Below are 16,473 nucleotides of genomic sequence, written 5' to 3'. Positions count from 1 at the left end.
AATCTTTGCTTTAATACCATATTCGAGAAAATAAATCAACAAGTAACGTAAGAAAGATTAAAAACTAAATTTTCTTTTTTATCACTCTTCATATTTTAGAGTGCAATATACTTTGCCTTTTTAATATACTAATAGTTATAATTTCACTAGAACTTGTAATAAAACTTTTAGTAATTTATTATTTCACTTACACTTTTAATGAATTTTAAATATTTTATTAGGGTTTATATGATTTCTTAATAATTTTTTGGTATAAAAAACAAATAAAAATAATTTAATATTTTAATTTCCAAATATGAGAGAGCTTGCGAATCCCATCGTTGTCCACCGCTTGCTCCGGAAAACCCTATCCGCCCTCTCCCTCTTCTCGATCCTCTGCTTCGAGGTGCCCATCGACGACCACTGGTTACCGCCCGTGAAGCCATCGTCTGGCATCTACTCCTTCGCTCGGGGGATGGGAATGCCCTCCGAACCACAATCCCGACAAGCTCCTCTCTGTTGCGAGATTACTGCCACCACCTCCGCAAGGACAAGGGGATCGAGAGCCTCAATGTGGCCTGAGCCGAAGCTCTAGGGAGACGCTCAAGGCAGTGCAGTGGTGGAGCAGCTCATCATCACAGTGGCGCGGCTGGGGAGCACCATCCTTCCGCTGATCGTAGCCCTCCAGGTCGGAAATTGGAATCTAGAGGCCACCGCTGGAGTAGATAGGGGAAGGTTTCCGACCGTGAGAATTCCCTATGCGTGGAGCACTCAAAGCAATTACAGAGTTCGCCGTAGTGTCATCGTTGATGCAGTTGTACTGACGGGGGGGAGAAGGCACAGCTGCCTGCATTACACATCCCCAGGAGAGATGCAGCAATGCTGAAGAGAGAAGATTATCCACTGGCACAGCATCCCTGCCTACCAACTTGAGCTTTATCCGGTTGGACTGCATGGGCACAGACAGTCATATGAATTGTGAGCTCTATCATGACCGGTTAGCATTTCTTCCTCTCCCTAAATACGAATCCACTATACCTGAGGCCAATTCAGAATGATTTCCATGGATTCATTGAGCTGAAAACAGTGTATCATCGAGGGATGGATTGCGGGTCTTGTTACATCCTGGTTTAATCACATTGGATGTGTCGAAAAATATGAATTGGATTATAAGAGTTCGATGGATGTACAAAAATTAACTTTGACTTAAGCATTCGGAGTCAGTAGTTTAAACTCAATGAAATTAATAGATCAATGTTGAAATTTTTGAATTGGATTATAAGAGTTTGATGGATGGTACAACAATTAACTTTGGCTTAAGCATTTGGAGTCAGTAGTTTAAACTCAATGAAATTAATAGATCAGTTATTCTATTAAGGATCCTGTCAAGTCGGATCATGAACTGGGTGTCTGGACATATAAACAGAGGTTTGAAATGTTCATGTTAGCCAAAGTCCGATGCAACAGTTCGCCTTGATTGTTATTCTCTTCGATGCTATTTCCTTCACTTGATATGACAAATTTCACAAATCGATGGTGCTACAAGTTTGGTCTTCTTTGACGCTTCTTCCCTTCTATCACTGAAGGTATGTATCTGATACTTTGACATGCACTGGTGCAATGCTATGGAACATACAAGAAATACATTACTATGTTTTTTTTACTGCAAATCACATTATGATTAGCAGGTAAACACATGAAAGCAAACAGATACTTCAAACAAAATTGAGAAGCTAGCTTAAGAATTTTTAACTAATATTTAGATTTGACTACAATACTAATTAATTATTTATCTGGTCTCATCTCAAACTTTTGTCAAGCAGGCTAGTGCATCAAGAAAAATCAATCAGTTAAAAGTTATGATCATGATGGATATTTACCATGTGACTTATTTTTCAAACATACTTGTAATGCTTAGTAGCCTGTCATAAAGCTTGCCTACCTCATAAGCTACTGTTTATTTGCTTTTTGTGTGATGGTTAAATTGTGCTGTGGTTTCATGGATACAAATGAGACTTTATTTTTGTTTGAGCATGTTCTTCTACAATCATATTTAGATGATCTGCTCATGTAGATTACAAGAAATGAACTTTATGTAGCCTTCCACATATCAATCTATCATGATTACGAAACAGGGAAAAAAGATATTTCTGGTTGTTTCTGTTGAATCTCTCTAGATAAGTCATTGGCATAGTATATGACTTTATCCTAGCTCATATAATGTTATAACTCTAAAAGATGCAGTGTGTTTTATATAAATTCACTGATCAGGAAAATTAGAGACTTGAACATATGTTTTTATCCTAAACAAATTTAATAGGAAGAAAATATGATTTTGTTAATGTCTTGAGCTAATTCTGTAAGAATCTTGGTCGCATGCATGGTAAGCAGATGGTGACAATTAATGTAGAGGTTCCTTCACACTTGTTGTAGGCCAGAGGCAACCTCTTGTCTGATGCTCAGTGTAGTTTCCCTCATGACCCACTAAAATTCTGCACATAGATTGGATCCTTGTCCATCAAAAAATTCACTTGCAATGCTATTATGCTGAAAGGTTTGGTGCAAAGTCTCATCTGTATATTATTAAATAGGTTAAAGTCATCTAGCATTATCAAGTCAACAGTTTGATGATCCTTTTGAACTAATTTTAGATAAGCTCTTTGATCATGGTATGATAGATAGGAATTTCAATCAGCTCAAAAGTTCTAGGTTCTGGACCACCCACAACATGTGAATATATACTTACCGTGGCCCTCGAAAAGATTGGGTATTATGCCATTATTTGCTAGGCACAAGAGTTCACTAGATGCAATATGTTTTCTGGGGTTGCTGCAATTGTATTTTTTTACGACCTAGATGTTGGCCTTTCTCCCAGGAATACCATGTACATATAGCAACTTATTTCTGGCTGCTTGTTAATTTTCAGAAGACAAAATAATAACAAAGAGAAAAATGTGATTAAAGAAAAAAGTTTACTCCATGCCATATGTTTGATGGAATTGATAGATTAGGAAAAATCACATATCAACATTATCTCCAAGAGAACAATTTGTCAAGAATATATGCCTCCTCTTCTTTGCTAGTTATCTGCATGAGTCTGCTTCTTTAAAGATTAAATATCACATTTTCCACATGAATCCCTTGACCTGCAACACAATTCCATTCTAGAAAAAGACATCAGGGGGCTCCTTTTCCAAAGTTGTAAGAGCAAATTTTCATTCATTGGGCTAATACCATGTGTGGTCTTAATTTCCAATGTGAAGTGAATCTGATTCTGCTCTCCTTGCTTCCTCTGAAACTTCATTAGGTAAGACTTAGGAAGCTAATCCCTGCAAAACCTTTAGCTCTAGGTAGAATATGGGACTTGAAAAGATCAACCTGAAAGCCTTTCTAAAAGTTTAGGCTTGACCCAACTGGAAGAATGACCTTGTTTTTTGAACTTAACTTTTGCCTCCTGTGACACTGTTTTGCACCTATGTTTGGTTACTTTTGTTTTATTTATCTTGGTGGGTTTTGTGCCTGCAATCAGATACTTGTATGCCACCTTTACTTAATTTTTTTTGTAATGTCCTTTTACTTGAGAGTAATGCTATTTAGTATGACTTGCCAAACACTGCTTGTGAAATCAATCTATGAAAATAAAATTCATGGTTGTTCTTAAGCTAAATTAATCATCCACACTTGCTATATTATCATTTTGCTTGCATGAAGAGCTACATGCTGAGGGAATAGACATATGTCAGAATTGACTACTGATGGTATTGAGGAACCAAACTTGTTTTATGCATCCTCCTGTGTCATCATGATGAGAACCTTCTCACTGGCCACATGAGATTTGACCAGTAGATAATTCCAATATTAGTTGGCAGCATTTTCTTGTTAGGAAAAAGGAATTAATTATCACAGGGAAGAAAGTTGACAACATGGCTGCCACCTTCATGGTGATGTTATAGTGTGATCTGCTTCACCCACCACTGCATGGTGAGTCGTACGTACATAAAACCTAAATTACTTGTGCCAATCTTAAGAGTTAAAAGGCATGGTAGATTGAACCAACCAAAATTACAATTGAACCCTGTGCTTCAGCTGGTTTTTTCTTGCCAACCGGACTGAGAAAGGACTTCTACCCCTTCGTAGTCGCTGTTCCTTCCCTTGCGTGGGCCCCAAGTAACTGTTGCAGTCATCAGTCTGGTAGAACCGACGGGTATGAGTTGGCCGGGAAGGGTACTCAGCATCTTACACGGTGCGGTTGCTTCGTGTGGTGCTCTCTAGTGGGTCCCATGCGGCTTTTCCGGTATTTAGCGTGTACGGAACGGGTATGAAGAGAAGAAGCGTGTGGCAGCGGAGCTGAGAGGGGTAGCGGTGAAACGAACACGGTGGCGGTTGATGAATCAATGGCGGCAAAAGCAGAGTCCAGAGAGGCGCCTCCTCAGCCACACGGCAGCGCCGGTGGGACCGCCACACTTCTCTGTTGTCTCTTCTCCTCCTTTCCTCCCTTCCCCACCTTTTTCTTCCATCCGTCCGCGTCGCCATCATCCCCAACCTCCTCTCCCTCTTTTCTCCTCCTCCTCCTCCCTTCATCGTCCGTCGAAACGTGAGAGGTGGTAGGGGAGAGAGAGTTCGAAAGGGAGAGGCAAGGAGGAGAAGAGGGTGAGATGGATATGGTGTTGTGTGATGAGCTGGTTCAGGAGATCCTGCGGCGGCTGCCTCCCTCCTCCGCCCCGTCCGTCTCCCTCGTCTCCAAGCGTTGGCTCTGCCTCCTCCGCTCCTCCACCACCTCCCTCTCCCTCCGCATCCCCCCACATCAAACGACCCCGATTATTTCTCCGAGCAATAATTCGCCATCACTCCCCTCCATCCTCTCCCACTACCCCTTCCTCACCGACCTCACCGTCGTGGACGAGGACAACCCCGCCGACGACCTCCTCCTCGCCATCGCCGCCGCCGCCTGCTCCTCCCGTCTCGCCCACCTGCGCTTCCTCCCGGCCTCCCCTCTATCCCCTACCGCCCTACTCTCCTCCTCCACCGCCTTCGCTGGCCTCACTACTCTCCAAATCGCCTCCCTCCTCCCCCTCTCCTTTCGCTGGCTCTCCTTCCTCCCCTCCCTCAAGTCCTTCTCCCTCGTCCGCTCCCGCTCCAAGCGCCCCCCCTCCCTTCGACAAGAAGCGCAACAGCTGCCGCCGGCTGCTGACGACGATGGGGACCGGTCGGCCCTCATGCTGCTGCCGCTGGAGAGCCTGTCTTTGTCTGGCATCTGCGCCTCCGACCGCGGCCTCTCCTGGCTGTGGCGCCGCTGCGCCGGCCTCCGGTGGCTGCAGCTGCGCGCCTGCGAGGGAACCGGCGACGGCCCCTCCTCCCCCGTCTTCCCCCTCTGCCTCCCGGGTCTCCTCGTGCTCGAGCTCCGCACCTGCCGCGCTATCGCCGACCGCGTCCTCCTCCACGCCGCCGACCACTGCCGCGCCCTCACCTCCCTTCTGCTCTACGACGGCGGCAGCCGCGACGCCCTTCACCACTTCATCCACCGCCGCGGCGCCGCGCTCCGCACCCTCGACCTCCGCCTCCCGCTCGACCTCCACAACGACCACCTCTTCGCCATCGCGGCCGACGACCGCGGCGACAGTGGCAAGCCTGGGGGCCACCGGCTCGCGGCGCTCCGCCTGCACAGCTGTTGCCTGGTCACAGGGGACGGACTCCGGTCGCTCGCCCGGTCTCCCGCTGGCGCGGCGATCGAGGAGCTCGCCCTGGTGAACTGCGATGTGGTGGAGAAGGAGTCCGGGCTGCTGACCTGCCTCAGCCAGAGCATGCAGCGGCTGCGGAGGGTGGACTTGTCCCACAACGAGGGTTTGGCCGACAAGGAAGTGGGATCGATGCTGGCTTCTTGCAGGAATCTGGTGGAGATGAGGGTGAGGGGGTGCAGAGCACTGACGGGTGCTGCATTGAGTTCCTTGCTGAAGCACTGTGGCAAGCAGGTGGAAGTCGTCGACATCACTTGGTGCCCAGGAATCGTCAGTGATGCTGTTGAGATGCTGGTCATGAATGCCTCCTGCCGATTGAGGCAATTGATGGTCGAGGAAAACAAAGTCAATGAAGCTGCTGCAGTTTGGCTGTCTCAGAAAGGGATCAAGATTGGTTGATCAGAAGAAAGTTCTTCACATGCCAGCAACAAAGAAGGGTACTCACTTTTATCTATAAGCTCTACAAGAAATTAATTGATCTTTCTTTCTTGAAGTAACTCAGATGATTTGTAGTCAGTCACCTTAACAAAATGTGATGCATCTATAGTGCCACATTCCATGAACCCACCATATTTGCATCTGCATCTTAAGTTCCAGTGACTAATTCAGGGAATGCAGATGGATCCTCCCCAACCAATTGAGGAGAGCAAAGTCAGGGATAGATGCTGTTTCAGAAAGGGATTAAGATTGGTTTGATCAGAGAAAGGAGGAGGTACATATTTATCCAAGCCATAAAAGCAACTTAATTTTATCTTTCTTGCAAATAAATAAAAGTTACTACATATGTCTCTTAGTTGTTCATACTGTAAAATAAAAATTCTTATAAAAATGTGATGCACTTCTGCTAGCAGACAACCTTCCTTATCTAAAGAGTAGTGCCATTATACTCATGCTTGTTGCATCTGTACCTTGTTTTAGTGATTGTATATGCTAGCTAGCTAGTATGTATGACTTACAAGAGAGCAATCAATTATGATGAAACATCATGATTTTTTTTTTCTTTCTCTCTCCTTTGTGAAAAAGGATTGAGAAAATACCATGTCTTTTATGTATTTTCTTGATGATAACATTCTGATTTCTTCACTTTCCAACCAACCCAGCCGGCAGGCATTATACAATGTTCCGACGACAAATGGGTATATTGCTTTAATACTCCCCAATGTGACCAAATAGTCAAAAACACTTTGGTTCTCATCCTATCAAGACTGTTGATGAAGGCAATTAATTTCATGGTTTAGTTGATGAATGGGCCGAAAGTAAGTGGTCATGTTCTTCCTTTCTTTCTCATCACCTTCTCCCAGTTTATGATGCGCATGTATCATCGATAAAGAGAAGATGGAATGTAGTATGGATTCTAGTATTATTACGTCTTATTTGATATGATGATAAAAAAAGTTAAATGGATGGATGTATGACATACATGATTGGTTCATGTCACAGAGGATGATGCTACGTTAGGTACCCTTTTTGATGGGATGTTTCCTCACAAAGATGAAGGACTCGTTAGGTAACAACAGCATTACCCGGGATCTCTCGATGTTCTCCACCAGCATCATCAGTCTTGCATTTAGATCATTCATTCATGGCTTTGATCTCGTCGAGGGAAGGGTTTAAGCAGCCCCCATTCCATTCTTCTCAACTTGACATATGCCGAATAATCTTTTTGGCATATGTCACCAACAAATACATCAATTTGCTGTCACTTTGCAATACGAGTGACGCTCCTTGATATATGCCAAATAATCTTTTGTACCTTTGAGACTAAGATGTTATCTACTACTTACCAACCCCAGCAATACAAGTTTCAGAAGGATGGCATAAGGTTCATCATCAACTAAGAAAAGAGCAAACATGTCATCGATGTCATGATAGCCGGCCAAGCAAAAAGGATGATGATTGGATGCCAAGAATTTGTGCTAATGCTCATCTAGTCAATTGAGGTAGGGTCACAAGCCTTAACCTTGTGAGCAACATGCAAGAAAGAGGATGATGATGGAAGGTTATAAGAACTCATCAACAAGTATAGAAAATAGCACACTACCTTCGTGGTGAACGGTAGAGCACGAAATATAGCTCATCTCCGATGCACCACTACTGAATCTTAGCATGTACCAAAACTCAATTTTAGAGAACGAATCCTATAATAAGTGGCTAAGCTAATCGAGAATGACATCATCAATCGGAGTTATTCTCCTTGTGGATCACTAACGTTGATGGTTCTAAAGAAGGATGACGAATGACACATGCATTGACTATCGTACCTTAAACAAAATCATGGTAAAAAATTGATATCCCCAACCCATTGGACCAGCTCCAACCTACTATCATCTTCACTAAATTGGATCTCTAATAGGATTATCATCAAGTCTGAGGTTTAGAAGAAGATGCATGGAAGATAGCCTTCAAAACACGTAAGTGTTGTACAGGTGGCTAAGCATACCATTTGGACTTTTGAGCAATTGCTTACGAACTTGCGATTGTTTGTTTGCCTTTTAAAGTCCTTATTTTTTCCTGAGTGTTTGCTGAATTGTTTGTAAAGATTCCTCTTTGTGACACGTCGAAACTTGTCCACCGCTCGCTTTCGAACTAATCGATTTGTTCTTTTATAGATCCTATAGGACCTGAATGAGGTTGCAACTAGGCTAATCCTTTGCGGATGAATAACGTAAAGGAACCTCATGACTTAGGCAATCCCAACTAAGTCTATGACATTGGCGCAAGGGTACATCATGACTTAGGTAATCCTAACTACGTATATGACATCGACATAAAAATGTCTCATAACTTAGATAATTTCAACTAAGTCAGTAATAATTATCATAATAGTGTCTTATGACTTAGGCAGTTCTAGTTAAGTTCGTGACACATAAGTGAAGGAAAAATTCAAATTGGCCCAGACAAAGTCAAAATGATCCAAGAGTGGACGAGGCTAAGGATGGGCATGCCAATATATCTATAAGTTCATTCAGGACTTGTTTATCTTTATCGCACCATTGCACTCCCTCCCTCAACTAGATAGGTAATGCTACAAGTGGATGATAAAACATGATAATATGTTCCTCTTGCTAAAGAGGAAGATCAACAAAATTTGATATGACAACTCATTCAAAGTTCTTAAGCAGATTGGAAACACGCTTGCCAACTCAAGTTGACTCTATACATGGAGATAGTATTCGGTTATGATTGTGAAAAAATTGAAGACATTCGAGCTACCGATACAATAGATGATAAGTTGAATGAGAAATAGATGACCTGGTGATGAGTAAGAAAACACTCTAGATGAAAATATCATTATCGAAACTCAACTCAATTCGAATTGGACTTTGATTGAAAGTCCAACAATAACACAGTTTTCCCCTTCACATCCATAAAAGAAGGGTGTGACATCCTAAACACAACAACATAGATTGAACTGACAACAACTAAAGAGAGGACAACCAGCCCTTAAACAAAAAAAAAAAAAAAAAAAAAAAAAGGAGGAAAGAAAGAGGAAGATACGAACAAGTGAATAAGAAGTTAAGAGCTTGCGCTCGAGAAGTTCACCATGTTGCTCACGAAGTCCTTTCATAACTTCCTATTTAGATTCATCTTTTCAATTAAAAAAATCTAGATCATTCTCTTTATGTTCTTTCTTTTTTAAGCACATCTATCGAACCTCTCACAAAAACATTAAATCCAACTAGAGGATTGATCTATTTCACTAAATCTTTCTCCAAATCAATTAAGAATTTGGAATGTTTTATATACCAAGATGTAAAAGAGGACGAAGACCATGAAAGATCCAATAAAATACCTCGTAGTTGTCACTGGGTTTCTTTTCTTTTATTGCATAGGTGTTTCGGGGATGGATGGCTAGATACACTGGTAGACTTAGCAGTATCTGCAGCATCATCTCTGTACACAAATAAATATGCAGGAAAATGAGCACGAAAGTAATTGCTGGGAGGCATACAGCTCTCAAAAACTGATGCTAAAGAAGTTGAGCGTACCTGATGGCAGAGATAGATCCATGAAAATTTTCGGCTACTTTGGACCCACTGCATCAACGAGACTACAAAAAGCCAATGCTCACGACATAAATGTTAGTTCTCAGTCCAAGAATAGTCAGGACTTGTATGCTCCAAAATTTCCCTGAACAAACATTAGAACATGAAAGAAATAGTTCATGTTAAGATTAAGAGAAATGGTTAAGTCACAACTTAAGATGCAACATGCGATCTTGGCACAGGAGAAAAAGCCAACTCCACACACCACCCACCCCTCCACTCCAGAACAGATGCATGCTAGGCTTTATCATAATGCACATTCCCACAGTTCTCATAAGAGGCAGTGAAGATAATAATACCAAGAAATAAGAGTTTGTATTACAACTTAGAAGGTGCTAAATGTCATCTTAAATTAGAAAAGTCCAATAAGTTCTCTCCGATGACAAAGATATCACACAGTATACCGATTCTTAGGAACCTTATCCTTCTTTGCATCTTCCTGCAACAATTGGAGAAAACGGCAAGTTTTATCAATTTGCATAGAACTGTTTCATGTATAAGACAATGTTAACTGGTGATGGCAGAAGGAGCACTCACATGGAAAATAAAGCCAATCGTGTCATTATAGTCAAGGAGCTCTTTCCACTGCCTCCCGATGCTTATCTACAAAAATATAAGGGCACAAAAAGAAAAGGAAAATAAGAAAGAAAATTAGGCATGCCAAACAAGCAGCAAACTCGGCGACACACCACAAAATGAGGGTGTGAAGAAAAAAGAACATGGCACTTAAATAGGCCAGTCAGGCATGCAGAAGCAAGAAAAAAAAATCATTTCTGCATAAGACAATAGCAATCTACCATGAGACCCACAGAAGTTACATCAGTACTTTTAACTGTTTACATGCACTTTCTAAGGATAAAAAGAAATAGTTAAAAATAGACTGAATGCTTTTACTTGGACTTAATACAATAAGGCCTTGCAAGGCTTGTTGCCCTTGCAGGTAAACACATACCACACTGATGGACAACTACAGAAGCTCCAAAAGGCAGTAGTCAATACAATTACCCTGTCATAACTAATGCATGACTGACAGACTTGACTATTTTGCTGCATAAGCATTACAGCAGGCACTTGTATAAGCCAGAAATGCAACCATCCACTGCCTTGATACGGCCAAACTTACTAGTCATAGACATGCCAGAAGGTATGAAACCCTGTTGAATGCAAAACATAAAAGATATGGCAATACTCCCATTCACCAGATGTCCTGTTGTTGCCTCACTAATTTTATTCACTCCTACTGAAAGAAACAGTACCGAAGACCTTGTAGCAGTAAATTAACCCAGCATAGTTGGCCATGTAATTTTCAATTATGCAGTTAAGAAGAGCTTTAAAGCCCAGGTTTAAGTTCCATCTGGATAATTTAACTATGATTTAGAAGAACAACGAGAACACAAAACATCACTTCTAAGAACAGATGCTTTCACTTCAACCGATGGCAACAACCTTGGTCACAGTACCCAGCATTGCATATAATAACTCCCAACTGAGCTATCTCAGCTTATTCCTAAATCCAATTTATCAATACCTTTTGCAAGCTCAGTATAGACATTGACACCAATGTTGTCATCATTTACTTAAAAATCATATTCCTGCTTCACCTTAACCATACTGTTGCTTTTTGTGCTTTTTGTCAAATCACATCTCTAAGAAGAGATGCCTACAATTTTCATGAGCTTGCAGTTATAGTCTAGAATTATAACTAGCTTTTACCTGCGGCTTACCAATTTAGACATGAGCTCTCTAGCTATAAGCACTTTTTGAACATGCTGCCATGGTTTTTTTCATGTTCTCTTAGGGCCAAAATATAGCCACTCTAGGTTAAAAAATATCATTCCAATTTTAATTTTGGACAAGATTGGCCTGAAGTTTATGCAAGAAGATACAACTTAAAGATCTTTACTTTCTCAGTCAGTGCTTCCAACTTGAACAACTTGACTTCAGGAAATATTATGATAGGAGCTTCTAGCAACTTGAACTTCAAACAATAGGGAATAAGATTAGAAAGTTACGTAACTCAGTGGTTCTTGGAGAGTGTGTTTGATCAGATCGGAACAATGTTTTTAGTGTGGTTCAATTTTATTTCCATCAAAAACTGGAATTGTTGGGTTGAAATTTTAGTATATAAATGTTTGATCAGAGGGAAACCAATGATTTTGAAGACATTGGTGGATGAGAGTACAAGTGAGATGAAAATGGAATAACGTTGCAGAAGAGACGATGCATAGAGAAAAAGAGAAAGGGCCTATCGATCTGATAGTTCACTCTCCTACAAACCTGCATAAATCATTCAGAATTATGCAGCACCCTTCTTTTAGATCTCCAAACCTCAGTCCTTTACTTTCTTTCCTACGCATAATCTTTACTTATAGCAGGTCATTTTCTTTTCTTTTCTTTTAACCTCTTACAAACTCTATGTTATAGATCCTTCCATATGGCAGTTGATACCAACTCATTTCTAATTATCATTCATCAGCATAATTTATACATTTGATTGAAGTTAAATCTGCCAGAGCTTGTCACAAACTTGTCTTAATCAATACTTAATCTAAAAACAGTATCTGATTAAACACAACTAATTCGTTCGTCCTTTGCCTTGATTAGGATTGCATCGGTTCTTTCTCAAGCATTCTTCCATTTCTAGCATATTTACAATTAGATCTTATCGATACTTGGAATAATAAGCCATAGTCAAATAGACATCTAGCTTGGTTGTGAAATTTAAGCCATAGTCAATTAGATCTTATCAATAGCTGATCAATTGAACATAAATCTGACAAAATTCATCAGTTTCCTTCATTTAAAGTTTCAGCACCTTCAAAGTCATCCTCTATGACTACAACATTTATGCCCCTGTTTTTTTTCCTCTGTATACGTTTCTAGTTATTCATGCAACTGCCACCCATTCAACACTGTTTACCTTCTTTCTCTCTATCTTATAGTATTCTCTTATAAAAGTTGCCTTAATGGTGACATATGAATTGGCAGCTAGCAACACATATTAATGGTAGACTCCATCACGATTAAATTCCATTTTTTTAGATGCTCCCCTGTTCTTTTGTCATTAATTTTCTTCTCTTGCTGCTTTGTGGATCATCATATGATCACAACCTTAATGAGTAGATCCTAAAATGAGAGTGATCATAGCACCAACAACTTCCAAAGGTATAACTTAGAGAAGCAACTAAAAGAAAGCTTCCATGCCCAATGATGCTCCAAAAACTACACGGTGATGTTAAGAACTAATGACAAAAAGGATGTTCTAGAATAGAAAGATGATTCAAAATCCTATAACATATGATTAGAAAAATCGAACAGTTGGAAAGCATCATTCTGGGGAAAAACAAGCTTAGTCAGCAGAGAAGAATGGATTTCAAGATTTTGCATACGAGTAGCAACTTTATTCAGTTGTAAAATTGGAAGCTAATCCCAAGTGTAATAGGAAATTGGAAGCGGTGATGTTAACAAATATTTCTAAAAACTCAAAGTGCTAATGAAAATTCATATTAGAACCATGGTAAGTCTTGAATATCTCATGTGTGTGTGTGTGTGTGTGTGTATATATATATATATATATATATATATATATATATATATATATATATATATAAAGTACCTAAAAAATTTTATCATGTGGGACCTAAGGTTGGTTTATGTTATTAAGGCCTTAAACTCTATTTGATGATTGGAGAATCAGACAGCTTGTTTGTGTTATCAACTCCTAGAGCTCTAATTGTTGATTGGAGGCTCAATATAATCTAGAAGAAAGGTCAAAAAAATTCTGAAGGAAGAACAGACATGATCAAGGTAAGAGCAGCAATATATGCATCACAGCTTTAGCTTGCTTTTCGATTTCGTCATTAGATTTATGTTTGACTTAATTAGTCTTAAAATTGTATATTATAAATTACCATGGATTGGTTTTCCTACTTTAAAATTTTCAATGGACTTTTAGATAATTCCAAGACAAGCACGAAAGAATGAGTTTTTCTAAATTCAGCCAAAAATTTTGACCATAAATAAGTATTGAGGAATAAATGTTGAGTTGTTTTTTCTTTTTTGTATATCACAAAAATTAATGAAAAAAAAAGTAATCATTGACGAGAACAATAATAAGCCTGTAAAATTTATCCATTGGCCAAGGATTTAAAACTTTGTCCAATACCAATTTCAGTAACCAATTGGATCGGTATGACAGTATTCTACCAGGTTGAATACAGAGCTGTACTACCCGGTATCACTGAAGAAAATAATAAAGAATAAATATGGCAGGTCTTTTCATATGGTTTGATATCAATCCTTGGTTGGGTTGGTAAATGCTGAGTCTATAATTTCAGTAACACAATAAATTCACAAGTACCTGAGCTTCTTCATTGGCAGCATTCTTGGTCCACAAAGCTATTCTTTCTTGTTTCGCACGGACGCTAACAACTGCTCCACAAATTTCATCCCCATACTCGAACTGCTCACCAATCATTGCCAGTAACTAGAAGGACAAAAAATTGCAGATGTGAAGATAATATCAGCAGTAAGCAATTTCTAATGTTTATCCTAAAAAGAATGATGCATACAGTATACAACCACAGTTGGTCTGCTTTTCCTCTAACACAACTGATGGTCCATTTCCCTCCATTAGCACAAACTGGATCTTCCCATTTTGGCTCAATCTTGTGTTTAAAGCAATGAAAATCTGCTCCCATAATCAGTTTGCTCGGGTGGTGGATATTATTGTAGAGGCTGGAAAACATCCCAAAAAATAAGGAACAGCATATATATGGAATATTTGTTCACAAGAACATGTCCACAACAGCTATAGCCTCTATCTCAAGAAATTATATGCAAAACAAGAAGTCAAGAGTAAAAGACAAAAACTACACCAACAAATGAGTTAATATGTATACAATGCTTAACACACGATACAAAAAAGCAAGTATGGATGTGCGAAAACATATGCTCCTCAGCTACTTGGTCGCTTGGATGGAAATACATCAAGGATAATAGATTCCAACTTGTGGTCAAATAATGGAAGAGACATCACACTTATCCATTCAGTTTGAAGGTCTTCCACCAGATCTTCAACTTATGGATACTGCTCACTACAAGAACAACCACAACACCGGTGATAGGTTCATATAATTTCTTGCCAGCAATGACATCTCCACCTAATTTCTATGTATTTTCTACCATGCAGGTCAGAATGATAATAGGGTAAACTTTGTGTGTAAAATTGGTAACAGAAGCAATTGACTGTCCGAAAAGATTGATCGACGAAAAAGATTGTTAACATAACAAACTATCTCTCTTTCTCCAAGCCCATAGATGACCTTCTTTTCTTTCCCTCTTACATCTAGTTGCATCAAGATGTGCTACATAACGATATGTTGACGCAAGATAAGGGTCACCGCGCAAGATCAGGGTTTGCTAAGCGAAACAGGGCAATCAGACAAATAGTTCATGAACAATCCGAAGACAACAATTTGCCGCTTATTTCTTACGTGATCACATAAGAAGCGATTGCCGAATCGTTGAATTTAGCCATCAAATAATTTCTCTCGAGAAGATCAGGAAGCGAACCCGAAAGGGCGCGGCGCGGCGTTGGGATCTGAGATGATGCTTACCTCCAGAAGTCTTCGACGGTGGCGAAGGTGTGGATGGGCCGGAGGGAGCTGCCCCAGGCGGCCTGCTTGGACTTGGCGGAGGGGTTGTCGAACCAGAACGTCCAGGAGTTTTCCAAGGGGTGAGGCTGGGCGCCGCCCCTCCTGGCGGCGTCGGCGTCAGAATCGGCGTCGGCGTCCTCGATCTCGCCTTCCTCGATCTCATCCGACGGGTCAGCCTCCCTCTCCCTTGCCTTGTCCTCCTCGGACGCTCTCGCCGCCGCGATCATCCCCGCTTCCTCTGCCATTGTGCCGTCGGACTCTGTAATCGTAGTAACCTACGAGACAAACGATCCCAAGACGCCGAGAGAGGAAGGGAAAGAGTAAGAGGACAAATGTGAGGCGGTGTTGGAGGAGGACTCTATGCTACCGCTCCAGGTGAAAGGGTTAAATAGGAGGAGCCGATGTGGGTCGGTCCAAAAGCGTGACAAACCCCAAATCTAGACCTGCTTTGGATCGGACCAATTGCTCATCGAACCGAATCGATTCAACGATTCATGAACCCAACCCAACTGAGTTACCCCATATATAATAAGTCCGAGTCAAGTCAATCCACTGGGATAATTAATTCCGGTCAACATGACCCAAACCATATGCTCATCGAACCGAATCGATTCAACCATTCATGGACCCAACCCAACTCAGTAACCCCACCTACAATAAAGTCCGAGTCGAGCAAATCTACGGGGATAATTTATTCCTGCTAACATGACCCAAATCATCATCGTGTGCTTAACGAACCAAATCGATTCAACCATCCATGGACCGAACCCAACCCAACTTGGTTAACCCACCTGCAACAAGTTCGAGTCAAGCCAATCTATGGCGACAATTAATTCCTGCCGACATGACACGATTGGAATCGGTTCTTCTCTCAAACCTTTGTCATAACCTTCGATGGGCCAATGAGGCAGTCAAAATCTCATTAATATCAAGCATTTAAATCATGACTCGGTGTTGATTCTTCTTTTTAATCCTTTACATAATCTACCACAAGTCTCTCTCTAATCGATTATTCTTGATTGCTCCTCTACTTGACATCTTTGGCATCTTCAAACA

At 40.8% G+C, this 16,473-nt stretch overlaps 2 protein-coding genes across 10 annotated transcripts; one reads left to right on the top strand and one right to left on the bottom strand.

Annotated features, from left to right (window-relative positions):
• Positions 1 to 320: 320 nt before the first annotated feature.
• LOC135606811 (F-box/LRR-repeat protein 4-like) lies at positions 321 to 7,527 on the top strand. Of its 9 annotated transcripts, none has more exons than XR_010484978.1 (3): positions 321 to 6,151; positions 6,333 to 6,426; positions 7,155 to 7,527. XR_010484978.1 is itself a non-coding variant. In XM_065098087.1 (2 exons), exon 1 carries the CDS (start codon positions 4,635 to 4,637, stop codon positions 6,111 to 6,113), a length of 1,479 nt encoding a protein of 492 aa, XP_064954159.1. In that variant the 5' UTR covers positions 321 to 4,634; the 3' UTR covers positions 6,114 to 6,151; positions 6,333 to 6,710. The 9 variants fall into 9 exon arrangements, 2 of the variants coding, with proteins under 2 accessions (XP_064954159.1, XP_064954158.1); XR_010484976.1 differs by having other exon boundaries at positions 6,324 to 6,426; XR_010484973.1 differs by adding an exon at positions 6,815 to 6,970 and having other exon boundaries at positions 321 to 6,426.
• Positions 7,528 to 10,028: 2,501 nt separating this feature from the next.
• On the bottom strand, positions 10,029 to 15,781 carry LOC103977105 (eukaryotic translation initiation factor 4E-1). Its single transcript, XM_009392525.3, has 5 exons — positions 15,379 to 15,781; positions 14,332 to 14,497; positions 14,121 to 14,246; positions 10,298 to 10,363; positions 10,029 to 10,199 (listed from the first exon to the last, which is right to left on the bottom strand). Exons 1-5 carry the CDS (start codon positions 15,660 to 15,662, stop codon positions 10,152 to 10,154), a joined length of 690 nt encoding a protein of 229 aa, XP_009390800.2. The 5' UTR covers positions 15,663 to 15,781; the 3' UTR covers positions 10,029 to 10,151.
• Positions 15,782 to 16,473: the final 692 nt, after the last annotated feature.

Source organism: Musa acuminata, chromosome BXJ2-3, assembly GCF_036884655.1.
Source record: "Musa acuminata AAA Group cultivar baxijiao chromosome BXJ2-3, Cavendish_Baxijiao_AAA, whole genome shotgun sequence".
NCBI classification, from domain to species: Eukaryota; Viridiplantae; Streptophyta; class Magnoliopsida; order Zingiberales; family Musaceae; genus Musa; species Musa acuminata.
The sequence above is the reverse complement of the archived record's forward strand: the minus strand, read 5'-3'. Positions and strand labels throughout refer to the sequence as shown.

Bases quoted from the DNA above. Each gene is read 5' to 3' on its own strand.
- LOC135606811 (XM_065098087.1), top strand. From the start codon at position 4,635: ATGGATATGGTGTTGTGTGATGAGCTGGTTCAGGAGATCCTGCGGCGG.
- LOC103977105 (XM_009392525.3), bottom strand. From the start codon at position 15,662: ATGGCAGAGGAAGCGGGGATGATCGCGGCGGCGAGAGCGTCCGAGGAG. The intron at 14,498-15,378 runs GTAAGCATCATC...GATGTTTTCCAG, and splicing joins ACCGTCGAAGACTTCTGGAG to CCTCTACAATAATATCCACC. The intron at 10,364-14,120 runs GTACTTGTGAAT...ATATTTTTGTAG, and splicing joins CTGCCAATGAAGAAGCTCAG to ATAAGCATCGGGAGGCAGTG.